Source organism: Chroicocephalus ridibundus, chromosome 3 (genome assembly GCF_963924245.1).
Source record: "Chroicocephalus ridibundus chromosome 3, bChrRid1.1, whole genome shotgun sequence".
Taxonomy (NCBI): Eukaryota; Metazoa; Chordata; class Aves; order Charadriiformes; family Laridae; genus Chroicocephalus; species Chroicocephalus ridibundus.
In genome coordinates this window covers 85305121-85332517 of record NC_086286.1, presented here as the reverse complement: position 1 = coordinate 85332517, position 27397 = coordinate 85305121, and the positions used below count along the sequence as shown (strand labels likewise).

The 27397-nt window shown below is 41.0% G+C and overlaps 2 protein-coding genes across 2 annotated transcripts in view; one reads left to right on the top strand and one right to left on the bottom strand.

The window, feature by feature from the left end:
* Positions 1-23427, top strand: part of LOC134513751 (basic proline-rich protein-like) — a 27030-nt gene extending 3603 nt beyond the window's left edge. Inside the window, exons 4-8 of the mRNA XM_063330914.1 lie at positions 17680-17760; positions 19298-19554; positions 20175-20398; positions 20886-21106; positions 23289-23427. Of these exons, the coding sequence (XP_063186984.1) occupies positions 17680-17760; positions 19298-19554; positions 20175-20290 (454 nt within the window). The 3' untranslated portion in view covers positions 20291-20398; positions 20886-21106; positions 23289-23427. The remainder of the gene's footprint in view (positions 1-17679; positions 17761-19297; positions 19555-20174; positions 20399-20885; positions 21107-23288) is intronic.
* On the bottom strand, positions 22670-27397 carry NDUFAF4 (NADH:ubiquinone oxidoreductase complex assembly factor 4). The gene is made up of 3 exons (XM_063329936.1): positions 27227-27397; positions 26508-26605; positions 22670-24281 (listed from the first exon to the last, which is right to left on the bottom strand). Exons 1-3 carry the CDS (start codon positions 27351-27353, stop codon positions 23985-23987), a joined length of 522 nt encoding a protein of 173 aa, XP_063186006.1. The 5' UTR covers positions 27354-27397; the 3' UTR covers positions 22670-23984.

Genomic DNA, 27397 nt, shown 5'->3' with positions numbered 1-27397 from the left:
ATGCTGAGAAGTGCGAGGCAATAGATCGCAATTTCAGGCCAAAGGCTACGTGGTTCAGGGTGGCTTACTGTGGTTTTAGCTAGTCTTTTTATTTTCATAATTAAAATATGTATTATTGGCAAGACTCACTATGCCATATTAAATGGGTGTAAGTTGATATGAAAACTACATATTATATTACAGAACTTGATGTCTGAACCAGGAAGAGTCTTCCACAATCCCTTTCATATTCAAACTGCATTTACCTGATTGCCAGCTAACAGGTCTCTACATCAGATCTCAACTGCTCGCAGTGAATTCAGACAGGAGAGAGGAGAATTAGTAAGCTTCTCGTTCCCCCAAATGGATCTCTTAAGCATGAAGCTGATGGGATGCCAGCAGAACATTAGCAGCTCCATTCATTGATACTGCTTTGACTTTTGAGAAGTGCAACTCTCGATTGAGTTCAGCTGCCCTGCACCCTCAAGTTTATGGTTGAGAACCTCAAGGCAAATCCAGAGAGGAAACAATTCTGTCTAGATGCTTTGAAAATTCTTGACCAAGTAAAATTATTTCTTTTATTCTTACACCTACTTTAAGAAATGGGTGTGAGCACTTTTTTGTTGTAATTTCCCATCAGAGGAAAATAACTGTTAAGTTCTACTGCTGATTTTGAGCATAGAAAGAAAAAAAAACAGGGATGCACCCTGAACTCCTCCCATCTGAAAGCATAATTAACCAGTGAGAAACTGCCCTACCGGGGCTTCTGATTTGTTTTATTGTGGTTGGCTAAAGTCTTTAACGGCTTGTTCTAGCATAGGGGAGACATGATATATTGATTCAATTTGAAAATCCTCAGATACTATCACTGCACTCCATCTCGTGGAAGAGGCAACAACACATTTAGAAATGATCCTATAGTGGGTTTTTTGAGTAATTAAACCTAACAATGTCTGGTTCTTACTGCCAAAGCAAGGAACTACATATAGCAGTGGATACAAGAACTTGTTTAATTCTCAGTCTGCCTAATTGTACCCAATGGATTTGTGTAAAAGTCCCTTGGCTTTTGGTAGGAGCTTTATGTCTCCTCCTTCATTTTGGAAAGCAGCTTTAGGAAAGCATTCAAAGAGTCTAATTAGGAAAGCATTCGAAGAGTCTAATTTGAAAAGAGAAGCTAAAGCAGAAAGGAACCTGCTTTCTAGGTGAGGTTGCCAAGGAGCACCCCAGATTTGGGAGAGTTGTCACGAGGCTGAAGAAGCAGTCAGGTGGAGCAGGGGTGGTGATCCGTGTGGCTGGGGTAAAGACTCTGCTAAGCAGGATTGCTCTGTAGGGAACTGGCTGGTTCAGTGTTGGGTGTTTTTTTGTTCTTACCCCTACGGTAAGTACAGTAATCTGGCTGTGTCTCGGACGCTGTACTGACGATCACTCTCTGTCTTACCAAAAAAACCCAAATGATGAGGTTCTCTCTGCCCTTCTGAAACTGCCTTTCATGGCTTGTGACCTTTTCCCCCTTGATGTTCAGTGCTGCTTTGGGAAATCGCAATAGGTATTGAGGCGACAGCTATGAACCATAGCAAAAGCATAGTCATACGTATTTGTGTCTGGCCGGGTGCAGAGAAAATTGAGCAACTTATCTGGATTCACAGCTATAGAAAGGTTAACCTTATAATAGTTGCCCTAGGACAAGCTTGAAGAGAAAGCCATTTAACTTTAATGAATAACTTAAAATACAAAGGGCTAGTTATTCCAACTGTTCCTTGGACGGAAGGAAAAAGGTTTACTTGAGAAAAGACTGAGAAAAGCTTAGTCATTCAGACCCAAAAAAGCAGGGAAAAAACAGGTCTTGCGCAGGAAGAAGTTAGGAGAAAATTCTGTTGTACAAACGAGGATCCTGTGAATTACCTCACCCCAGAAGCAGGTTCCCCAAGGAGGCTAAATTTCATTGGCAGATGTGAACTGTGCTTTTTTTTATTATTATTTTTTATTTTCTTTCCCCAGAATTCCCTTGTCTCTTGCAGTAGCAGTAATGTACATGCCTCTCCCTGTGATGCGGCGTGGAATAGCAAGGCTGAATGAAGCACTGACCTTTTTGGTTTTGTTTACCAGGGAGGGGCTTGGTCAACACGGTGGTGAACTTGCTGATCGCTGGAATGCTTTACTGCTCCAAACTGTGCTAAGTCCAGTAAGGTAGCATTGATCTGTTTTAAGTAACGCCTCAGTGCAAACACGGCCTTGAAGGTGGAGTGTCTCTTTCTGTCTGCTATTATAACAGTGAGGACAGGTCTCATTAATTTCTGAGATAACACTAGGGCCAGGGAATTTCTGTCGACTACGGTTTTTGTTAGCCTTTTCCAGACTCGTGATCATTTTCCTAGAGCAATGACTCATCACTTCATCACTGCACTGATTGCATTAAATTGTTGTTGTTATTATTATTACAATATATATGTAACATAATCGTTATGCTAATTCACTTTGTGCACAACTGTCAGAATTCTTGAAACGGTTGTAGGATGAAAACACCCTACATGAGCATCTCAGCATTATTTAGACTTTTGCTGATCATTCTATTCATATTTACAATATTTAACTCTGTTCAGTGGTGATTTTCCATATAGTATGTGAAAACTCAGAGCAAATGGTCTTTTTGTGAACCCATTAGTATTGTTTGAAGGGAAATCAGGACATAACATGACTGCTCTTCAGTTTTTACTAAAATTCAGCCTCATGGTGTTGGTTTTTTTTCTTATAGAACAGGCCAAAGAGTAATGCTGGGGCAGGGGTGGCAGGGAAGAAAAGGTGTGCTTTTTAGAAACATTGAACATGGGTGATAAAATGATGTAGTTAGACTATTTTTTTTCCCTAACAGTAGCAAGAAATCATGTGGATAAACGGAAAAAAAGATCAAACGTTCAGAGATTTTGTATTTGCACTTATTTTATTAAGTGGTTAGTTGTATACAACACCAAGAGATTGTTGAGTTTCAGGCTGCCTGAACTCTGCGCCCTGAAGAAAAGGAAGACTTCAAAATGTGGTTTCTGCTATATCCAACATAAAAAACTTACCATCCCTTTTGCCTGCTTTTTCTTTGTAATAGGATGAATTTGAAGACATGAAAAAACACAGCATAGTGTAACAACGAAGTACCGAAGTCTGACCTTGGTGGGGTTATTCATGTGCTTGAAGTTACACAAGTATTTTGTTCTGCCCATATGTGGAATGCGAGCAAGCTCACCACAGTAACTGGAGTGAGTGAAGAAAGACTGGGTGACTAAGGATTATAGTGAAAAAACAGACTGCTATTTTGAAATGGAAATTTATGACATTTATCTGAGAATTGATGCAGAAGGCTTGTGAAGTGGAGCTGAGTTTGAAATGTAGCATGAAAATGCTTTCACACCTTTCTCTAGAAAAATGAGGTCCTCTAGAGCTGCTTTTGCAGCAAAGTGGAGCAAATACCAACTAGTCGTTTCCTCACAGCTTCAGTACTTTGTTTTTTATCCTGTTTTCATTCAGAGAGGGAGAAAGAGAAAGCACTTGAGCAAAATTTGTGTCATTGCTGAGCAAATATGAGACCATTTATTATGTAATTTCAGGTATCGCCACGCATTCAGTGTCTCTTAAGAGTCTTCTCTTTTGGCCATCTGACTGCTATTGAAGTCGTTCTTCTTTTATTTCTCATAGCAAAAATGAAAAGATGGTCAACAAACCTCATAAATTCACCTTCCTCTCAAAGGCCATTTGCTGCTTCAGTTGCTACTGTTTGCCTTTGAAGCAAGATAAACCAAAGCTCTATTGCATCTGTGCACCATCCACATTGCCATGAAAAAAATGTTTTGGGAAAATTCAGCATTCAACTTCCCACCTTGAGACCCTGAAGTGGCTGGGCTGTAACTTAAATCCTTCATCAACTTCAGCAAAGAATGAACATGAAATAGTGAGTTTAAAACAAAATTTTGTGTTCAATGGATTTAATAAGAATATAAAAATTTGGCTGTGGTGTTGCACATAGTTTTCAGTTCTCTTTTTGAAAAAAAGATACTACCTTTTTTTTAATTAAACCTGGGATTAGCTGATTTTTCAATTTCTTTTTAAGTTCCCTTTGTCCTAAATATGCCTTACCATGTTTTAGAACAGCACTAGTAATTTAACAGTAACTTTCACCTGTGGAGGCTTTTTCAGCTCGTACTCCTTAGAGAGAAAGAGGATGTCTAGGAACATACATGAACACAGGAAATGCCCCACTGTGTTGGACTGGGGAACCATTTTTTCTCTGACAGTGGCAAGAGACCCTGGTGCACATCACATACTTTGAGTGTACATCAAATGAGGCAGGCTTGCAGTCTCTCCTCCAGAAATTTTCATTGAAGTTCTAGCTGCACTTTTTCCTCTCTTTATACGCTCCCTAACCAAGGCCCTTCTGAGCTGCAGGACCTCCTCATCAGGCTTTTCCAGACCCTGTCCCTGTCGGTTATTCATGTCACCAGAAGAAGGAAGCTTGATGGGGGAATTCTGGTGACTGTGGGACCTGTGTCCATTCATTCCATCATCCTCCCATATCTCCGGGCAGAGCATCACTCGGCAGCATCCACCTGCTCCTCGGTTAACCTTCAAGAAGTGGTGTGTGATGTCAGGGTTTCTCTGCTTCATGCCCTCTTCCAGTTCCCTATCTCTGTATTTTCAATCCTGTAACTCTTCTCTTTCTTTCATATGTTGTTCATTGTAGTTCGTTTTTTCTCGTGTTTTCATTACCTTTAACCCTATCCCTCCCTAAGGGAGCTTCAAGGTTTTACTAATATGTACCTAAACAGAAAAGCAAATAGAAACAGCAGTAGTAGGAAAAACTACTTATAGAGTGCACACAAACTTGGCCACCTTCTTCAGGCCTTTTTCCTTCTACTCCCCTGGCTTCCATGGCTGTTAGGAAGGTAAATCCTTGCCTAGCCCTTTTACTATCCATTCTTTGGACGTATTATACATGAACTTGTCCAGTTACTGTTTGAAGCTGCTGTTGGGATCTGCTTCTATGACCTCTTTTGGCAACAAGTCCAGAAATTCACTAGCCACTGTGTAAAGTAATGTGTTCTTTTTATCTGTTTTAAACTAATTTCAACAAATGAGCCGAACTCTGCAATTTGCTGAAAAATGGTTTCATACTCATCTTTTCAGCCACCTTCGTGATTTCATAAACCTTGAACAAGTCTCACCACAGCACTTTCTTTCCCGGTTGAAGTGTCTCAGATTTTTTAGTCTGATCTCATAAGGCAGGTACTCCCTTTAATCCCTTTAATAATTTCAGTTGTCTTCTCTGTATCTTCCCTAACTCTACCATGCCCTTTTCCAGATACCAAGACCAGAACTGTATGGAGCATTCAAAATGTGGATACAATAGAGTTACACTAGAGCTAGGCAAAATGATGCTCTCTCACTACCATTTCAGATGATGCCAAACACCTTTTTTGCCTTTTGTTTGAATGCTACTACAAATTCACCCAGTGATGGCAGAGAACTTCGGCCTCAGTAACTCTAACTGTTCTTTTTCAGAGTTGTATCTTGTTAGATCTGGCAGTGCTATGTGACAATCTGTGCGCTTCACAGAAAGCCAACTCATTTAAATAGTGGTGTTAATTTTTAGAAGTGCTGTTAACCTATTCAGGTTCAGAATTTCATTCTGAATCCCGTGAATGATTACTTTTACAATTTCTTGTATAATGTAGTAATATGTCTGTTGGTCCCAATGTTGTAGGTCTTCCAAAGGAACAGGTCTACCTTAAGTGAAGTGGAATTCTTATTTAAATAAGCTCAAACATATCTTTGATATGAGGCAGATGAGTTGAAAACGCTGTAGGCGTAGATCCTAGATAGGAAGAGAGCAGAGAGAGCAAATTAGAGTTACCCTTGGAGCAGTACCTGAGTCCTGCGATAGAAAAGTCACCTTCTTCCTTTGTGGCTGGTGATGTCCATGCTGAGTAGATAAGGAGGAGAGGAACGGGTGCGTCTTAAACATTATTGTGATCTTCATAGGTTTTTATTTCTTTTCTTAATGTAATTTCTAATTTTTAGATGCACAAATGACAAAAGTGAGCAATTAGGAGGTCGTTATCAGAGACTTTATGACGTTGAGCTGTTTGTGTGTGTATGTGTGCATACACCCCTTATATGATGCACCCTTTGACTTGAAGGCCTTTCACTAGAGTTCAAAGAGATACAGGCTGAAGAAATAATTTTTTTCTTCTCCATGTCACTTAGAGTAAGTAAAGGCTTTCTAGTGATCAGACATTTTGCATGTTACATTTTGCTTGGCATATTATTTCTTGTCTATTCTGTAGCCACATGAAACAATAATGTAGTGCACCTGTAAAGACATTCACACAAACAGACAGCAGGCTATTCTTTCATAAAGCTCCTCGCTGTTTTCGTCTTGTATTTTAAAAATCTGAACATTTAAATCAGTTTTCTAGCAAATAAAAGAAGGTGCTACCTGTTGGGTTTTTAGGCAAAAAGATTGTAAAATATCCAAAGAATAAGTAAAATATCCATTTTAAAGTTAGTAATTCGACACTATTTTGTTCTTATGAATGCTGATTACTGGGGAGAAAAGGATTGTTAATGTGAAAGCTCTATGTTCTTTTAAAGCGACTGTTTTACTAAAAGTAAACATGTTTGAAGAATCAGCCTTTTGCTAATGATTAGCATACTCCTTTCCCTTTTTGTCTTCAAATAGACCAGCTGATGCCAGCTCTGATTTTTTTTTTTTTTTTTAGTGCAGGGAGGAGGTGGTTACAGCAAAGATGTATTATAACCCACAAACTTGGAAAAATAAAACCATCCTTTTTTCAGTTTCAGATCATGTTTACTGAAGCATATTTCTCCTGATTGCTCTCTATAAAGTCCTTTCTAATATTATGATTGATGCCTATAAATACACAGGCAGTGAGATGGCAATCACCAAGGAGCGAGAAGAGCTATGAATAAATTTAGGCTTGAAATTCAGAACATTTCTAATCAGAAGAAGAATCAGGTTCTGGAACAGCTTTTCAGCAGAAGTCACGGTGGGATGAACTCTTTTCAGTACAAAGATGACATCTGTGATTTCTGGCTCTGCCAATTTAATCAGAGGCTGTAGTCTGTCTTTTGTGCGCAGAACAACCAAAAAAACCCCTGAATTCCACAGTCTCAGCATCCTCCTGTCTATGTGGGTACAGAGCTACAGCTCTGTCTCAGGGATTAAAAGAACATCCACATTCTGCTCTGCTACACCTTGCCTGTGCAGGGAGTGAGCTCTTACTGAGCTGTGGAGTTGTGTTAAATAACTTTTGTGAAAGAATCTGTGGAAGTTTTAGATATGACTGCTTTTCTGCTGGAGGGCACTGTCATCAGAGCTGAGCCGGCAGAAAGGCTTGTGCAAGTGTTTCTTATTTGCTTCAGCAAAAGGTCAGCCAAGATTAGCTCAAAATACATTAAGCAATAGGTTAAACGATGCCAGCCAACTTTGTGCAGAAGTAGCTGAGGAGTGCCCGCAGAGGCAGTTCCATAGCTGAGCTCCAGAGGCAAGTGAATTCTGAAAGAAAGGACAGCAACAGCTTCTGCCATTTCTGTGGTGACTCTCTGACACAGCCCAGTAGCTGTATCTATGCAACCAGTTATTTCTGCTGCAATCTGAATGATAGTCTCTGTCCAGTGAGGACCTTTGAAATATTAAGCTTGCAACGTTTCTGGACAGGGTGAAAACACTTTACTTCCAGATGTGTGCATTCTCAGATGTTTTCCTGTGGCACACTGAGAAATGCCTGATAGATGGCAGGAAAAATTAACTGACAATACGGAATTGTGGGTCTAACTCAAAAACTGCTGTGCTTCCTTTCACGTTGCCCTGAGGACTGTTTCTTGGCCTGTTTGGATGCCTCTGTACCACACTGCCGGTCCTTGCAAGTTCTGAAGTGTTGGTGAAAGGGTGTTCGACAACCATAACCAATGAATGTCTCATTCTGGCGAGTTAACCAAAAAGCTACCACACAGCTTTTGTGTGGCACTCACGCTGGCATGTGTTAGCCCAGTGTATTCTTCTTAAGGGTGATCAGTAGACGCTTACAGGAACAGCATAAGAAACAGGCTATGTACCAAATGATTATTATGTCTGGTTTCGAGCAGTCAGTGAGACTTATGGACTTCCTAAATCACTTGTTCTTCCTCGATGTTACATCCCAACTGCTGTGTTTCAAAGCCACATGTGGACTTTCACGTCAGTGTTTTTTGGTTTGTTTTTTTTTTTACTTCTTTTTTTAATCTACTTATACTTTTGACCTTCATAACATCTCATGGCAATGAGTTCCACAATTTAATTATACATTGAAAGAAGGAACGGCTTGCAGGACTGACAATGCACAGTAGCTACGTGTTCGTCAAGGCCTGTTTGCCGTTTTAGTGCCCTCATTGCAAAGTTCCAGCCTACAGGGACACATACAGAAGCTAGAAATGGAAAAGATCCATTATATCACAGTGTTAGCTCCAGCCTTAATAGAAAATGTTTCAATCACAGCTTGACATGATAACATCAGTGTACTTAAGGGATACAGCAGGTCTCAGAACAGTCTGCAGGGTGTGAAGACAAAACGACTTTTACAGCCTCCAGGGTGTTTTTCCTCAACAGAACGAACAGGGCAGGATTCGTGTTAGAGCCACTGTGAGCATCTCTTTTGGAACAGTTGATATTTTGAATAGGCCTGTCATTTTCCTGACAATTGTAGTTCTACAGCTATTTCCTGTCCTTCTTCAACAGTTGCTAGACTAATACTGCGTGCATTTGTTCATATATGCATTACAGATGCATCTCTTTTGGAATAGTTGATATTTTGAGTAGGGCTGTCATTTTCCTGACAATTGTAGTTCTACAGCTATTTCCTATCCTTCTTCAACAGTTGCTAGGCTAACACTGTGTGCATTTGTTCATATATGCATTACAGAGATGACTGTTATATTACTAAATCACAGTTTGTAAGTATCTTCATGGGGAATACAGTTGGTTTTCGGTACCATAAACATTGGTTAAAGAAGAGGCAATAAATGGTTGAAAGCTTACCACAAACCATCAGTCTAGAATTAGAGCTCAGTCTTAAACGATGATAGTGGTAAATCACTGTGGTAATTTTCTAAGGATTATGCAGGATTGTCTCTCACCTGAAGTTGTTTGATCAATTTCTTTTTTTCTGGGTTTCTTTTTTTCTCCCTAAAGTTTGTTTTCTATTTCAAAGAAGTAGGAATTTAGGGAAGCATTACATCGCTATATTTTGGATCACATTAGATCATCGCGGTGGTCATGTCTAAGATTATATAAAGTATGAAAATAAGGATAAAGGAAGAGCTCAGAATACCCACAAACTATTGAAAGACGTAATTTTCTCTGGAATAATTCAGAGGAAATAAAGATCAGTTAGTTTAAACAAAAACTCCTCTGGTAATCTACTGAGGGCTTTTCCTAACAAATGCCGTCACTGCAGATTTATATAATACTTTTATTTAGCGGTGATCCAAAGTGGTATACAGATGGTATATGGGATTATTTCATGCATCTCTAAAAATCAATCTCTTCTTGAGTAGAAAACTTTTTATTATTCTCTGTCAACAATAATACACTGTATTTTGGGTCAGCTGTGTGGTTTCAGGATACCAGGGGTATCATTCCATCCATAGGCAGAATATATGAGCTACTGTCTATTTTCCTCTTTTGAGAAAATGATAAGAAACAAACGATGAAGAAAATGTCTAAGCAGAAAAACCTCCCTTCAAACCAATCCTCAATATGTGATTAAGATATCATGGATTTTACATTAACTCACCTGTTTTTTTTTCTCAGAGAGAAAAAATACGTTACCTTTTTTTTTTCTCTCAAGAAGTTTTAATTCCTTCAGTCCTGCTAGTGGATGAAAAGCTTTATTTCCCTCTTTTTTAAATGGAAGTTTCTAAGCCTTATGATTGTAGAGAAAAGATTAAAAGTCTGCAGCAAAGGTTCAATAATTGTAAATCAAATAAACCCCATGAACCCCATATTTCATTTAAAATTCCCTGATGCCTGAGGGTAGTAATAAGATTCTTGGCAACTGGGACACAAGACTTTTCTGTGCTTGGGGCTGATAATACTCTAATTCCTACCTCTTTGTAGCTGTTTGTTGTAGATGAGAAATAACTTGGATTGTGTTAGAGCCTCACTCTGCATTCCAAGAAAACTCCAGCAAACTGACACAGATTAGGTGACTCCAAAATGAAGATGTTAATTTTTTTTTTTCAAATTTATGTCCTTTGTTCTAAAGTGCCCTCGATTAATGGGAACATTCAGTGGCATGCTGAACAGGGAAACCAAGCTTTTGTAACAGGTAAAATTTTGTAAAACTCAGTAAATCATCACATCACCTGCCTGAGTTTATTTTACCTAGACAGACTTGAAATGTCATACACATTTTAATTAGCGCACTATATACTATGGCTAGGTTTTAAACCAGGTACAGGTTTATAATATATGACAATGTCCGCAGCAGGAAGAAGAAATTGCCAGTTAGTACTTAGCTGAACACAAAACTGACAAAATTTGCTACAGGGCAGTTATGTAAAAGAGCTCAGCAGTATCTGTCCGGATCTCAAAGCTCACCTTATGTTTTTATATGTTTTATAATCGTTATAAGTGGCTCTGATTTACATACATTTCTAACTGAAGCAGGCCTTCCAGACTGCACATGCACATAATCCACCTACCAGGCATATGGGGACTGTGGAACAATAGATGCAAGCAGCTCCAGAGTTGTTCATTGGCTTTGGAAGTCTGTTCAGAGCTACCCTTCTCCATCCCTGCTGAGAATGTAAATTCCCATAGCTCAAAACGGTATAATTGTTTTATTCAGTATTCCTATTTTATATTTTTTGGATACTCAACATTAATTTTCAGTGTAATTCTGTTCCAGGTGTTTGTGCACTACAAAAGGTTTTTGTTTCTAAGTACATGTTCCGCTACGGTAATTATCCCTCCTGCACTGTAATTCAAGCCTGAAAGTTGATTTATTCTCCATGTGTTCTTTGTAGAATTAAATGTGTCGCCGTTGTAACTGACTTATTTTTGACAAAGCTGATCTAAACAGTTGCAGAAATGTCTCATTGCCTTCGCAGTTATGAGCCCAATTAACTTGTCAACATTTTCCAGCCGTTATTTACTGCAGATTTACCATGGCTCTAATCAGTACAGAGGTGGGAAAAAGAAGGACAATTAGGATAAGGACTGTCTTTCCTTGCAGTTTTCTAGTGACAAGTGTAACTGGAGCCTCATTTCACAGGTATTTTAGAATACATAGGAAGCTGGAAATGGTGATGGGTCAGAAAATCACAAAGAAGTTTGTTCGGTGATTGTGATCTGACTCTGAAGCCTACTGAAATTAGCTTTTGTTTTACCAATTATTTCACTCTGTTGTTTCAACAGATACATTTAAAAATGAGATTATCCCATCTCTTTTAGCGTATTTCGTATGACATTTCACATGCAATTTGCTGCCTAAAGACCAGCTTCTGCTATCTTTGTTCCTCATGTGCCAAGAACACCATGGCTGCGCGGAAAGGTGAAAATTCAGAAAAAAAAAAGTGAGAACATTGTCTACTGTATTCCTTTCATATTTTGCTTCTTTGCATGTATTCTAAATTGTTGTAGATTCTCCTAGGAAAGTATTGCACTGAATGTTGTCTGATTTAAATGGAGCTAGAGACTGCAAGGGGCCTTGCTAGAGAGCAGGTCACTGTGCATTGCACTTCCTGGAGCTGTTGAAAGGTGCAGAGATCAGAAGCTGTTGATTGAGGCTGACACCTTCAGAATACACACTGTGTTCAAAACGCCTTCCTTCTTCTCTTGCGGGAATACAAGCGACGGCTCCTTTGGGAGGGGATTGCCGCCACAGTGCAGATTTTTTCCCCACCCTGACCATCGCAGTGGTGAAGCATGCCCTCCTGGCAGCAGCGCAGGATGCCAGTGGTGGCTCCTGGAGGTTCCCAGCAGCCTCTTCCAGGCCTTCAGTCCATCACCGCCTGCTTGTGACATGATGGTACCATCTGGCACTGAATTGGAATTGCACAGTCCATTCACTGTCAGGGTGCATCATAACCTACCATGTTCAAAAGGTTCAGTGCTCTTTGGCAAAAGGCGTCTTTATGAGGGTGTTTATTTTCAAACCTCTCTGGGGTGAGAGGAGATGCTTTTAGGTCTGGGAAAGTACGTATCGTGTTCAAGAACCAAATCATGATGATCTGTCCATAGATAATTTAAGTTGCAATTCTGGTTTTGAGATATCTAAGGAACATATGTAATGAATGTAAAACTAAAGTTGTTTCTTTTCTGAGAGGGCACTGTGGCTGAATGGAAACCATGGTAACTAGGATGGCATGTGCTGGTACCTTGTTCCTGAGTGATAAAAATGCACACAGAGTAGGCTTTGTGCTTAGCAACAAAACTTAATCAACCAAGTTTTCAAATAGCCCTTCCCTCCAGCCCTCCATTGCAGCTGCCATCCTTGTCCCATGCAGTACATACGCCCAGTTTTCATACTTTCATGTTCACTAATTTATCCTTTAGGTGTGCAATGAGCAGTACAAAATACATTTCACACAAAAGAAAACGCTTTATTCTTGTTGGCCATTGCTTTAGAAGAATACACAACTCAGATCTCCTTCCCTGCAGAGCTGTTGTGAAGTATGACTCATCCTTGGCCAACATGTTGGATGTTCACTTTAATTAGAATATGTGCATCCAAAGATGGTCGTAAACACTTGCTGCTAATAGCAAATCACTCCCTGCTATACAATGGGAAATAGAAGCAATTTTCATACATTTAATACATTAAGCTGTACATTTTAAGTCATGTTAGGGCAGCACACTGACAAAAATTAATTAGGGAAATTCTCTAATTAGCATCCATTGGCTGCCATACAAATCATGTTGGCATGAAAAATGGGAATAATGCAAATTCTACTCTACAGTGATGATTAAATATTTTCTAAACACTAAACAATATTATACAAATCTTTGATACCTAACCTATGTGGCAAATCTGGATGAGGATCCAATTTATTTATAATGACAAGTGAAGAGATGAAGTATTGCTGGTTTCTAGTCATTGATGGTACATGTTAAATAGGATGACTTTCAGAATCATTAGAATAGTTTGGGTTGGAAGGGACCTTTAAAGGTCATCTAGTCCAACCCCCCTGCAATGAGCAGGGACATCTTCAACTAGATGAGGTTGCTCAGAGCCCAGTCCAACCTGACCTTGAACGTTTCCAGGGATGGGGCATCCACAACTTCTCTGGTCAACCTGTTCCAGTGTTTCATCACCCTTATTGTAAAAAAGGTCTTCCTTCTATCTAGTCTAAGTCTTCCCTCTTTTACTGTAAAGCCATTGCCCCTTGTCCTATTGCAACAGGCCCCACTAAAAAGTTTGTCCCCATCTTTCTTATAAGCCCCCTTTAAGTACTCGAAGGCTGCAGTAAGGTCTCCATGGAGCCGCCTTTTCTCCAGGCTGAACAGCCCCAACTCTCTCAGCCTGTCCTCATAGCAGAGGTGCTCCATTCCTCTGATCATCTTTGTGTCCCTCCTCTGGACTTGCTCCAGCAGGTCTGTGTCTTTCTTATGTTGGGGGCCCAAGAGCTGGACACAGTACTCCAGGTGGAGTCTCATGAGATTGGAGTAGAGGGGCAGAATCACCTGCCTTGACCTGCTTCTTTTTCATCTTGCGTGCAGATGGTTTCCTCAGTAGAGGCAGGTGAAATGCCTTTATACTTACCTGGGATCTAACTACCTGACCCACAGCATCTAACAGAGCACAAGTTCGTGATCCAGAGATTCTACAGTCTCTCTCTTGGGAGACTGTAAAAAAGAACAGGAATGTTATGTCTTTCCTAATGTAACTTAGCACACTTGAGTAAGCTTAGACTGGTCCTAAAATATAAGCTATTGCACTAACACTAGAATGATAACATTGTGTGTGTGTATACATGTCTTCCTCCGTTGTGCAGAAATAAATCATAATGGTCTGTAGGCAACATACCTTTTTTTGCTCTTTTTAAAGTTCATTGTCATTTACTGACTCAGGATGCACCGTGTCAGATTTTGTGAGGTAGCATAATGCAATATCAGTGTGTGTTAAAAGGAAGTCTCTAGGGTGTTAGACTAAATGACTTTATTAATATCATCTATACTTTAACCGTGTTCTCACATGGTCAGATCAATAGCACATGATTAGAGCACTGTCATGCTCTTTACTATTCGGAAATCCTCACAGGGTGCCACTTCACACTTTCATAGAAGAGTATATTTCAATGTTTTTCATCCCTCAGAAAAAAAAGTGAACAACAGAATTTTAACTGAACTAGCCTTATTTCTGAGAAATTTACAGAAGCTTCTGAGGAAATCTGAAGACCTAATTGTGCCTACTTCCGATCCCGTGCATCATTTCTGTTGGTGGAAACCTGACCATTTATGTAAATAAATATGCACATATCTAAGCTGCAGGATGAGGACTTGAGGGTCTATCCCATTCCATTCCCTTGATGAGGATGATGGTGCCCCCCTGCACTGGCACAGGCTCAGCTTCACCGATTCTTCCACTGTCTTCTTGTGGCAGTTCAGAATTTTTCAGCTTTCTTTTATCACTGACTTGAACTTAAGATGAACACCTACCAGAAAGACAAATGTGTATATGCCATAGAACCATCAGAGAGCCTTCCTGGAGTGATTTATGTCATTATACATAAATGACAACTATTTGGTCTATGCCACTAATGCAATGATTGGAAAAATATAGGTGTCAGGCACGAGACCCAGATTCCTTCATCTGATGTCTGATGCAGACCTGAGGCATGAAGATGCCGTGTGCGTTTTTTGTGTGTGGTATCTTTGTGAAAATGTGGGAGACTTGAAAGTAAAATGTCAACTCGTTGTGCCTATGTATCAATACTACCAAAACAAAGAATCAAAAGCATCATAAATTATAAAGCTGATCTATAAGACTTGTTTCCAACTATTTTGTAAAGTCTGGGGCCCTAGAAAATGAGTAACAACTATGGATCTTTTAAGCATGCAATAAAAGGAAACAATCCTTTTCGTAAAGTGCTCTGACTGTAATGTGGATCCTGTAACCTTATTACCGGAAAATGTTACTACAGAGGAATTGCTAAGAGAAGAGGAGCAGTTGTGAGCTTACATATAATTTTTCTACATTACTGTTCATTAAATAAAATAAGGCAATATTATTTCCATTAGTAAACCACAGAGAAAAAACAGGGATAAATTTTGTTTGGATTTTCGCTCTCGTTTCCCTGTTCTCCCACCCAGAGCCTTGGCTGCTGCTTTCCAGAGATGAATGCCTTGCCTGGTACTAAGCATAGACAGAGAAAACATGCAAGCTGCAGGAAGAATGATGACATTACTATTGCAAGATTAATTCGTGTCTTATAGATAAGGTGGCAGAGTTAGCTCCCAGTAGGAACAGGAACCAGAAGGATGACATTCTAAGAAAAGGAGTAAAGCATAGATGGATGGAATCAAGTTTCTTTCCCCATAATTTTTAATGTTCTGGTGATGCTGAGGAGCATTTGGTGGGGCGTAGGCAATATGGAGTCACGCTTCCCAGAGGCGTGCAGCAGAACCACAAGGGGTAACAGTCACAAGTTGCAATGGGAAATTTTGCCTAGCTGTAAAGAAATTACTTTTCCCATGAAGACAGTTAAGCACTGGAATGGGTTGTCCAAGTTATGGAGTTGCCAGCCTTGCAAGTAGTCAAAGCTCAACTGCACAAGGTAAATTATTCCCTTAAAATCTAAGTTATTCTGTGATTCTATGAACTCAAAACTGTTTACAACATGGCGCACAATGTTTTGATGTAGGAAGTGGTCTGTCTGCCTCTTTCCCAAATGAAATGCTCAGTTCTTCTTCCACTGAGATCATTCCTCGCCCCTATAAACATTAGATCCCAAATGCCTAGATGCCTTGACTTCCACAGAGGTTGCCCAGCCCCTGTTAAAACTGTCTTCCAGCTCCTGCAGGTCAATAAGACTCCAATACTCATTACTTCAGTGCGATTGCCTTTGTATAACCTTAACGGACTAAGGACAAGCTGTGAAAGTATTACAGAAATTATAGATGCTGCTAATGGTCTGCAATTTTATAAGTAAAATTAAAAAGTGAAATAGAAATATTATTCTAGCGTGGCAAGAGACGCATATGTAAAAAAGCATGCCTAGGAAAAGTCAAGATTAATTTCTCGTACCTATAAATTTTTTATTCCTAGCAGACTTCAGAAAAAAATAAGACAATATTGTTCCTAATGGTAAACCAGAGAAAAACATAGCAGTAAATTAAGTAATGCTTTGTGTGATGACTTCTCTAAAACCTATGGGGTGAAGGGTCCTTGCACAACACAGCCAAAACAAATAATATTCTTGTTTTCCTAGTTTACATTTAGGTGCATACTGGTAAGTACCTTCTTAAACGATGCAGTTGGGTCCCCTGAGCCTCCCTGGCATAAATCTCATGATATTCTGATAAATCTCGGGGGGCACTTAAAAGCTTTGCTAGCTAACAACATAAGAGGCCACCTGCAGCATATATGGACTTGGCAGGGCTTTCAGAAAAGTTTTATTTGGGGAGAGAGGTTATTTGCAAGGATTCAGCAACAAAACCATCTGCCTATATCTCCTCCACAGCCTGGAACTCCATTTTTGTCTAGCATATCTCTGTAGTGAAGGGATGCAACAGATAAGCTGTTCTCTCATCTTTAAGCCACGTTTTTTCAGCTGAATCTTTCGATGCCACTCTGCAACCATAGAAACAGTTTGACCAATTGGAATGCACACTGGATTTTTATCTCTCAAGCAATCACTTTTCCTTATCATGGAAATAACTTGAAACTAGCAGCATGTGAAGTTAGTTCAGATTCAGGTTGTCTTCCACTTGAAACAAACCTTTGATCGAGGCTGCACAAATGCAACGTATCTGTGTCTAGTGCCTGGTGTAAAAAAGATGAAGCATTTGAAAATCCATCATGACACATTTTTCAACCTGACATTTGAATCTATTTGTCTGCTGTTTTCCTCCCCCATTCGGGAAGCCGAGATGATCTGTGCAGGGGAAGGTGAAGGAGGTGCTCTCATTTCATCAAGGACAAAACATTACTTTAGCAAAGGCCTTTCGTATTGTTAAAAAATTTAAAAAATAAATAAAAATAAGGGAAATTGTCAAAGTCTGGGTTAAATTCAAGACGGAAAGGAGCACTAGGACATCAAAAGCCCTGTGTAATTTATATTAATATAATGTTCTGCATTTTGACTTTTAACTACATTTAGATTTTCATCTTTCGTTTTCAGAAGTGTCTAGCAGCTAAGACAGAGGGAGCAGTTCGTATTTCTCAAAAATATTATTTTTGGTTGCAGCAAACTCAAGGGGATTTGAGTAGCGTGGGTCACACTCAGCTCAAGCTTTTGTTCTTGGCTGGGAACTAATGACACATTTTTGGCAAAATTAAATGTTATATTCTAAAACATGATGTTGCAGCAAGGGGTGAATTCTGCAACAAGTTCCACAGGAGCAGAATTACGGAAAACACAAAATTTTGAGGATAAAAATCTAACAAGGGTTTCTTCTAGTACCCTGTCAGTAAAACTATGGTTTCTCCTCAGGGTATCTCCGAAACATTGCAGTTTCACCACTTTCCGAAGGCTAGAGAATTACATGTCATGGGGCCTGTACATCACAAACAGGTATTTATGTTATTTGTTGAAAGAGCAGACTTTCTTTTAGTAGTATCGTCTCAGCTTTTAATCACAGCTTTGTGTTCATGATAAAATTCAAATAACTTATATTCAGAATGTATAAAATAGTACATCTCTTTCAAAAGGGTTAAGAAACCATGAGTAAATGTCAATCTATTAAGAGAGTCACCAAAAAAATGGCTCCATTTCTCAAATTGCTACATTAATGGGAACTTTGCAATATAAAAAGAGTTTAATATTGAAGTATTGCATGTACAGAAGTGAGCTGATAGAATTTATCTGTGTTAAGTGACGACAACTGTGAATTCATTCCCACACAGGAAATCTTTAACTGGTGACAGCTAATTGAGAAAGGCAGAACACAGTATGAAATTTATTCCCACTTTCTTCCTCTGTGGAGGAGCAAAGCCAGTAGAGTGGCATTATTTCTTCCTAAAGACATCTTCAGTAGCCTGCTTTGCTTTGATTCATTGCTATTCAATGCACTTACTTACTTTCTATTTATTCCAGTTTCACTGTAGCTTTAGGTAGACAGTAAATCAGCCTCACTCATTGTACACAGTTAATTGCCGATCTTATGAAACAGGACGAGAAACTTGACTACTGATGCTCATCAACAAAGTAGCGAGGGGAGTGGGAGGACTGGAATTAGGTAAGGATGGGAATGGTGGTAACTAGGATGGAACAAACTTTTTGAGATCAACCAAAGCTAAACAAACAAACAAACAAATTCTCCATTATTTAGCAAAGCAAGGGATATCTTTGGTGTCTGAACAAAATGTTTTGCATTCAGTTTGAACTGTTCTTCGAAGTAAATGTCATCTCATACCACCATGCCAAAATATTTTATTACAATGTAAAAAATAGGTTTTAGAATACACTTTTCCCACGCCAAATCAAATCACTTGGGAATAATGTATTTCGAAAATTCAGAGGCATTTTGGTACCTCCACACATTCGACTTTTTGCCTATAAATTGTGCACAAAAAACATACCCAGTTTTAATAACTTGTTTCCTCCAGTGGACATGGCTAATAATAGAAGTAAGCTGCATATATGCTGGCTCCAACCAAAGGGTACCCGCTGATGCTGACCATGGTAAAGACTGTTTCTCCTTCTCAGTTTTAAATATACCTGTTATGATTTGGTTTCTGTCACATTGGTGAATTAAAGTGGTTCATGGAGGAAATACATGGTGTGAAGGAATTAAATACCTAAAATAAGATCCATAGTTTCCAGCTTTTGGGGGGCATGGAGACAGCTAAGCTAGACTCCTATCTAACACAATTTCCACTTCACCTTAAGGGGGATGCGAATCCACATCCCCACTTTAAGAGGAGAGACCTAACCATCAAGCCTGTGGCATGCTTTATGCTACAGTGCTGTGCTGCAAACACCAGAGCCTGAGACAGAAGGCAATCAGGTGTGACATGCATGCAATGTACAACTCCTAACAGACCCGTCCGTTCAGAGAAAACGCTCCAAAGACTCCACCTTTATCTCTTTTTTCGCTCTGCCAAAACAGGGAATTATTACCAGCTCTGGACTCCCAGCTGCACCCAAGCTGCCAGCGCTGTTGTCCTTTCTGCAGAGCCTGGACCTCTCACAGAAGCAGAGCTCCCGGCTGCGACTTTACATTCAGGCTTCCAGTTACAGCAGCCCCTAGCAGGAGCGAGCCTAGCTTTCACCAGCATCATTTGCAGCTCATCAGCAATGGGATCCCTTATTCCCTGGGTGAACACAGCTCACAGGTGTGGCTGCTGCTGGGCGACTATTTCAAAGGTAAGGATTCCTCCAGCCACACCATCACCTCCTTCAGTTTTCTAAAAAGTAGTGGTCTGAGAGCCTCAGTCCTAGAAGACACCATGCGTTTTCCATTCCCATACAAGGAATCCTTATGGGAGATGATTATGGGGTCTGTCCTGCCCTACTCCCATCAGGAGGCCAAAACATCTGAAAGACCAGAGCTTCACCAATGGAAGTAACCCACACCCTAAGGGGGTCTTGCACAGTAGTCGTAGAAGAACCACCTTGTCAGATTTATTTTTTAAATTCTCTTTCTGGCAGCGGACACATCAAACCCACATCAAACAGAGGTGCAGGAGCTCCCGCAGTGCACTCCCTCCAGCATGCTGCAGGAGATGTGGTGCTGTTACCTAACGATGGTGTCACCTCATGTCAATCTAAGCCTCTCTTTCAGACCAAGGAAACTCATGTTAAGTTTCTAAGAGAAATTAATCCATGTTTTGGGTGGGTTTTTTTTTCATCAGAAAACACTTAGCTCTGATAACAACACAGCAGTACATAAACCGCGAAAGGTTACAGAATTCATTAGACTTGTGTATTGCTGGAAACAGATTTAATAATGACAGGCACCGATACAGTGTTTTGATTGTTAATAGCATGTCAGCCAGCATACAGCTTCCAGAGTCTCAAGTGCCAAAATCCGTTTGCGCCCGAAGCTCACCTGCACTGGTCAGGCCTCCCCTGCTGCCAGTTCAACACTGGTGCCACCTGATTAAGGACCAGAAAACCCCTGTTTAGAAAGGGGCTCCAGAACAGAGCTGTGAAATGTGGAGCTTCATGGGATCTCAAAGATGAAAGCATGATGCTCATGTGAAACAAGGTGAGACAGCCTCCTTTTTAAATTTTTGCCTTTCGATCCTGTTACGACTACTTGAGGTTTTACTCAATTTTTCAATACAGAAATAAGATAATTCCATTTTGTAAGTTTAGTACACACCTCTCACATATAAACATCATTTTCTTTTCTCCTTGAGTAAAAACAGGTAGCTTAAAAGACAAGTTCCACATGCTGGAAGGCTACAGAAAGATCGCTTTTTGTACTGAATTTCCCTTTGACTAACCTGCACAGAAAGCAGAGTTAGAACTCCTGCCTCACAGCTCCAATCTTGCTGTCTCGGCATCAGACTGCAAGAACCTAGCTACGATTAATACATGGCGAGACAGCACAAGATTACTTGGTTTCACATATCCCAAAAGAGCAGCTTTTGAAGATGTATGAAAAGCTACATCCCTTTTGAAAATCTGTCCTATTCATAAGTTCTGCAGAACAAAACATTTGCTCAGTTCTCTCATCTTTACCTCAGCAGATGTCCTACTCCTACAAGGCAAGAAAGCTCTGCAGAACTAAAACAGGTTGTTGATACCGAAAGGGCAGAATACAACCAACGTTTGCATGTGAGCCAGTAAAGAGCAAAGAGTGCAGCTGCATGAAGTTTTCATAGCAGAGGAGACTGCCTGGAGAAGGCTGGGAACAGACCTCATGACAGAACGAGGCTAAAGGAACGGCACTATGTCCCAGAAAACGTGGGTAAGTGAGCTACTGGACTCCCCCTAAAGAGACATTTTTGGAAAAATTCAAGCCAGGCATTCCAGAATACCTGCTGGAACTCCCCTGAAGAAATTAAATTTTATGTCTCACCAGGAATATAACGCTCATTTCCAAATGAGGCTCAGCCTGCCCTGTGCACTCAGTCTGAGTGCCCAAGGTGGCCCTGGCTTTATTCAGTGGCGTTTGAAAAAGTGGTGTAGTAATGCCACATACAAAGAAGTTTGTTAACTGTGTGTCACTTACACTAGAAATGAAACAACTCCCTTACAGACTCACAAAGCTTATACTTGCTACACAGTTTACATTAATTCGGCAAGAACAAAGCAGTTTGAGTGAGGCAGGTTGTTCCCTACCAAATGCAATGATTTTTCTATGGTGGCCGAAAACATCTGAGCTAAATTTGGTGCACCACATACAAGGCAATGAAACATGAAAAATTCTCCACATAAGAGTCACGGAAAACTGAATTGCGAGTTCCCATGAATTTCCCATAACTACCTCTTCAAAACAGTTGCTTGAAGAGTACCTTTTCCTTAAGCTGCCAGCCACACAGCTACGGAAAAGGGATATAGACGTAAGCAAGGTAAAACTGCAAAGAACATACCGCTATTCTTCCGATGAGAAATTGCATCAAAACCAGAAACTGGCAAGCAGGCAAGATAACTGATGAGTAAAGAGTCCCTTGAAATAGAAGAAAGGAAATAAACAGATCTAGATGCAACAGTGAGAATTGTCTTCTCCCGGGCACCAAGCCTAAAGGCAGAATTACCTTCAAACATGTACTGACTTGAACACAGCTTAAACACACACTTGCCAAGGACCTCATGGCTGGCTGTGGCTGTGGCCTACACAGGACAAGATGGTAGCATTGAGAGTGCTTGATCAGGGACAGGCTTTCCCATCAGAGCAAAAACATCCATACTCCTGGATCTTCCTGTGAGCTTTGGGCAAGCGAAAGCTAAACATTCAGACTATGGATAATTTGGATAGATAAAGGTACAGATTTTTCATGATCCCATCCCATCAGCAATGCCTTTATAATGCTGGTTTGACATTGCCCAGCAGGTGGGGCAGGTGACCAGCAGAAGAATCTGCATCTCCACAGCAAACTGCATCACATCTAATTTTTGTGAAGTGAACGAACGTGCTGTGGTGAACTTCCCTGCTCCCTTCTGGGCCATCAGGAGTTCACCTTCTTCCAGGAAGATGCATCCCTGACCCACCTCTGTACTGTAGGACCTGCCTCCTTCCCCACTGTGGGCCGTATATTCTGGGGACAACATCCTGGCTCCAGAGAAACTGGGGATAGTTTTGCAATCATTCATTGTAAGGATTTTGTCCTGAAGGTATGGGTGGAGCATTGAACCTGATGAACACCAGATGTCCCAAAGCATGTGTCCCTTGAAGAGTGTAAGCAAAGCAGCAGTAAACCATAAAGCCTCTTGGGACAGGGTACTGTCATGGTGTAGACACGTCACAACACAGTTCACAAAGGCAGACAAAAGAAGCCAAAATAGAAACCAAGTTAGTCCAGGGGCATGGTTAAGCTGGTCTCTGCTGCTGATTGTGAAGTGAGTTTTTAATAAATTCCAATATCAAATTAAAGACTCATTTTTAAGGAAGGAAATCACAGTGTCTCCAATAATAACAACAACATTATCTGTACCAAATGCATTCCGCAGCTGTTTTCTGGATATTACCTTAAATATTACATTAGAATGAACAGTACTCAAACAATAAAGTATTCCTGTTACAACATTTTCACAACAGTATTAATCATCAGTGCAAAACTTCTTCCTTACCTTCCTTACACAGACCTGAACAGTGACAGCGTCAGGAAGGTTACAATTCGGTAGTAAGGTTACAATTCAGTAGTTACTGCGAGTACCTCCTCAGAGTTTCCAACATCTTTTACTAACAATGGGAAAGGATGCTGTTCATCTTCAACCTGGTAGCTTGTGGACAACTTGCTGTCAATGAACATGACCCGATCTAAGCCCACATTTGCATAAGGCAGACAAGGCCTCCACAGGGAAAAATGGCTACTGTAATAGGACAGGCAGGCATTGACAGAAGACCTACTCATGGGTCCAATTAGTAGATCCAGTTGCATTTGACAGCTACTTATTCATTATAATACGAACCATTATTTTTCCTACAGGTGCCAGAGACTGCTGCAAGAGATTGATGCTAGAATATCATCGCTCTTTACAAATTCACCCACTGACAGACAGTACCTGGGGAGCTACAGATACTTAAGCTAAATCAGAACAGAGTGGAAGAGGAGCTATACATCAGCCATTACCATTCCAGCATCAGAAAGAGGCCTTCTTGCTATTCACCTTCTTTTTATTTTGATGCAGCTGAATTCCCCAAATCTTCTTGTGGTTAACCTTCTTTACAAAGTATAAATACTATTCCATTTTTATACAAAAGAAAAACAGCTGATTGTATATACACAGACCTCAACAGCAAGTCCTTGAAAGAACACTGTGACATGAAACTGCAGAGCTAATACAGACAGAGCACTGATTTAGCTGAAGGCCAGGAAGTCTCTGCTAAGAAAGGTAATCTGAACTTACATGTTTTAACTGAGCCCATAACATACGAGTGGGATAATGAAAATCATGTGACACGCTGAACTTAGTAGTTACAGTCTGGTTTACAAGCTGTATCCTGTAATTGCTGCTTTTAACTGAAGCCATCCGATACAGAATGTGATCGCTTGAATACATCCTGCAGGTATAAGGAAGCAGCCTTGTTGGATGACACGTTACCAGCTCTTTTCAGACACTGAATATACACAAGAGTAAAATTAAGACACGAGTAAGATCACACAAGGTTTTGGTAATTATTTTTATGTCGGTTTTATAGCTTTTTTGGTTTCTTTAGGAAATTCCTGCACAGCAAAAGGAATGAAGAATTCCAGAAGAGAGTTGACCTCCTTCAGTTCCAGACTGTATTCCACTGCTATTTTCTCTGCAGTCCATATTTGAGGATGAAGTTTATGATTATTAAGAAGCGTCAGAGCCTCCACAATGGAAATTTTGCCTTTGGGAACTTTCTTAACATCTAGATCTCCCAAGTTGCCTAGTTTTGTAAGTCTCTTTTCCTCCTGTTTACATGGAAGATGTTCACCACCTCCAACTTTCACCTAATTGTGGGAAGGAAAACAAAAAGAGCTTAACAGCAGTTCTGTTTACTATGCATACTGTAGCAGCCAACTTGTTTTCCTAAGTATGGCATTTCCTGTTAGCTTTCCCCATTTTCACAGCAAAAAAATTAATAATTTAAAAAATGCTTAGCCAGCCTTGCTTCTTGATATCACAAAAATTGTCAGTTGTTCCACACCCACTCTGCATATGATGTCAGCCCCCGCCCAAATCCATTGAACTCTAAGTGTTGTACCGACTCATACAAATCCAACTACAAATTTTGGTAGCCAAATGTAAATGGAGATAACCTAGCCTTTGGTACTGATTCATGTCATGGTGGGAAAAAAGAAAAACAAAAATCACACTACAAATTGGCATCCTTCTTCTGATACCACTGGAAATCCTTTTCATATAGTGTCTCTCCTTTTCATTTTCAGATTTTAGTTTTGCAACTAGAAGATCTCCCTTTTGCTCTGTCTGCTTCACTGGACAAAAAGAAACTATTTTGCAGCATCATATGAAGTTTAATTCCCATGACTACTGCAGTGCTCAGACTCTGAGCACTCAGAATTCTCTTCTCCCAAGTCCCTTCGTATTTCCAAGTCATTTCCAAACCAGCTCTGCTTTCCCCATATTGCCTTTTATTAAGATTTAACAGCGAATAACACTGCAAAAGAGACACAATGAAAACCTTTCTTAAGTTTAAGAAAAAGTACTTTTAAAGTTATTAGAGTCCACAGCCACCGATTAGCTCACAGACACCATATTAACTTATAAGCTGAGAAAACCGATGTGGATGCTACAGCATCTGTAACTGTGTGACTGCTTCTGAACTACAGAGAACGTCTGATGGTGCAACCAGTTCTCCATTTCTTCCTTTTATTTTGTGGTATAATTGTGCTTAGATAATGAACAAATTTTCAAGTCTTCATAAAACAATCTGTCTCTGGGTATCTGCCACTTCAAGAATTAGAGTTGGTGCTTTTCCACCTACCACAGACTGGTAGGTGGTATTTGGTATACCAAATATACGTATAGGTATGTATACATACACAGTGCACACAGCATTCAGACTAACATCAGGAAAGGAAGGAAGCTTTTGGATGAAGTTTTGCCCACAAGCCTCCATGCTAACACACTAATCACGCTCTTCCTAACAACTGCAGGTAGACACACCACAAAAGCAAGTCTTAATGTGGCAGCAGACTCAGAGTAGGCACAGAATCGAGCATTAAGGTCTGTTCCACTTTTGGCTTTTCCTGAAATCAATCTTGACAGGATTACAAATGGAAGTGTTTAAAGATATCTAAATTAGACCTCCAGCACTTCAACATTAGAGTCCTAACCTCCCTTATGAAAATTAAGATTACTTGGAAACTTTAGTGAGAGATTGCAGAAATCTGTTTGCATTTGAAGATACTTTTAATTTTGAATAGAAAGTACTATGAAAGTGGCAAATCAGAGAGAATTAGGGATTTTATTGCTAACTGATTATAGAACTTTTATTACTGAACGAAACAGCTAGAATAAAATGGGCCAATAATGCAAGAGGCAAAAAGCACAAACCATAATGCAACAAGGTAGAAAAGAGGAGACGGAACCCCAGTCTGCAGACTACTGGAAGTGGTACGCCTTCCTTTCCAAGTCAAAGAAAGACCACAGCCATTGGCAATGAGGAAACGATCACCAGACAATCCAGAAGGTTATGCAGAAAAAAAAAACTAAGGCCCTTCCTCAGCCACATAAGGGAAAATCTCTGCATTCATATCAGTAGTTAAAGACTCCACTAAAATGTTAATGCCTTTGTCCTTTACCACATCCATGCTCCCACAGTAGTCCCAATCTCTTTTCTTCTAACCACTCTACAAGAGATCTCTGGCAAACTCCTGCTCCTTGCAAAAGGCTGGACAGCTGTCCTTCTGCCTTTGAGGAAGCTGAAGTGAGAATTTAGGTGAAAAACAAAATAAGATCAACATGGTCTTAAAAAGGAAGACTGTGTAAGCATTTAAAAGGTTGTATAACCACAATCTGTCAAATATTGAAGGCCCAGGGTCAAACACAGTCAGTGATACTGATATATAAAAGAGTAATGAAACTATCACTTTTATATATAAAATAGTCGCTTTTAGGCACCATGAGAGTGTTCTTCTTCATAAAGAATTTGCACTTAGTTTGAAAACCACAAAGCTGATGCTGCTATGCCTTCTACAGAGAGCCATGCTCACCTGCGCAGGTGGATCTCTGGACTCGACATAAACATCTTTTAACAAGGTGAGGAGCCTATCGTCCTTTCTGTAAATCTCTTCCTGTATCTCTGGGTGGTCTAAAGACAGTGGGGAGAAGAAGGGAAGGGAAAAAAAAAAAAGGAGAAAAGACAGATCTGAGTCAAATTGTTTGCTTTTTGTTAGTTCTAAGAGCTTAACTGCTTCCTCAGAGGGGACAGCACGACTCCCACCGCACACGGCGCTTCTTTCTCGGGCAAGTTTTCAGTTGTCCGCCAGCTCTAGCGCTAACAACGCGCTTCACACGGCGGCGCCAAGGGTGGGAAGCTCTCGCTTGCGGCCCACGGAGCGGACCGGCTACTGCCGCCGCCGGGCGAGGGCCGACTGCGGCCGGGCCCCAGGAGCCCGAGCCCGCCGGCCGCGGCCCCGGCCTCCCCGCTGGCCCTCAGGCCGCCGGTAGCAACCGCCCCTAGCAACCGCCGCCGACTACGGCTCCCAGCATGCCCTGCGCGGCCGCCCGCCCCGCTCTCAATGTCACCGGCCCCACGCCACCCCGGGGGACGCCGCCACGCCGGGGGACGCCGCCGCCCCGGCACCTCGTCCACGCAGCCCGTCTCCAGCACCCGCTCTCCCCCTCCCGCGGCTCGGCCTCCCCGCCGGGCCCACAGCCGCCGCCGCCCCCCGCAAGCCCCTCCGGCGTCGCCCCGCGGCCCGGCACGCACCGGCCAGCTCGTCCAGGCGGGAGGTGGGGTGGCGCGGGGCGGGCGTGGGCTTCTCCTTGCTGATCTCGCGGCGGGCCCGGCTCTCCAAGTTGAAAGTCCGGAACACGCGGGTCAGCCGCCCGCCCATCGCCGCTGCCGCCGCCGCCGCCACCCGCGCCGCGCCTGCGCCGA

Excerpts from the sequence above, each read along its gene's own strand:
- NDUFAF4 (XM_063329936.1), bottom strand. The coding sequence starts at position 27,353 with ATGGGCGGGCGGCTGACCCGCGTGTTCCGGACTTTCAACTTGGAGAGC. Across the intron at positions 26,606-27,226 it reads CCGCCTGGACGAGCTGGCCG|ACCACCCAGAGATACAGGAA; the intron begins GTGCGTGCCGGG and ends CACTGTCTTTAG. Across the intron at positions 24,282-26,507 it reads CCAGAGATCCACCTGCGCAG|GTGAAAGTTGGAGGTGGTGA; the intron begins GTGAGCATGGCT and ends TCCCACAATTAG.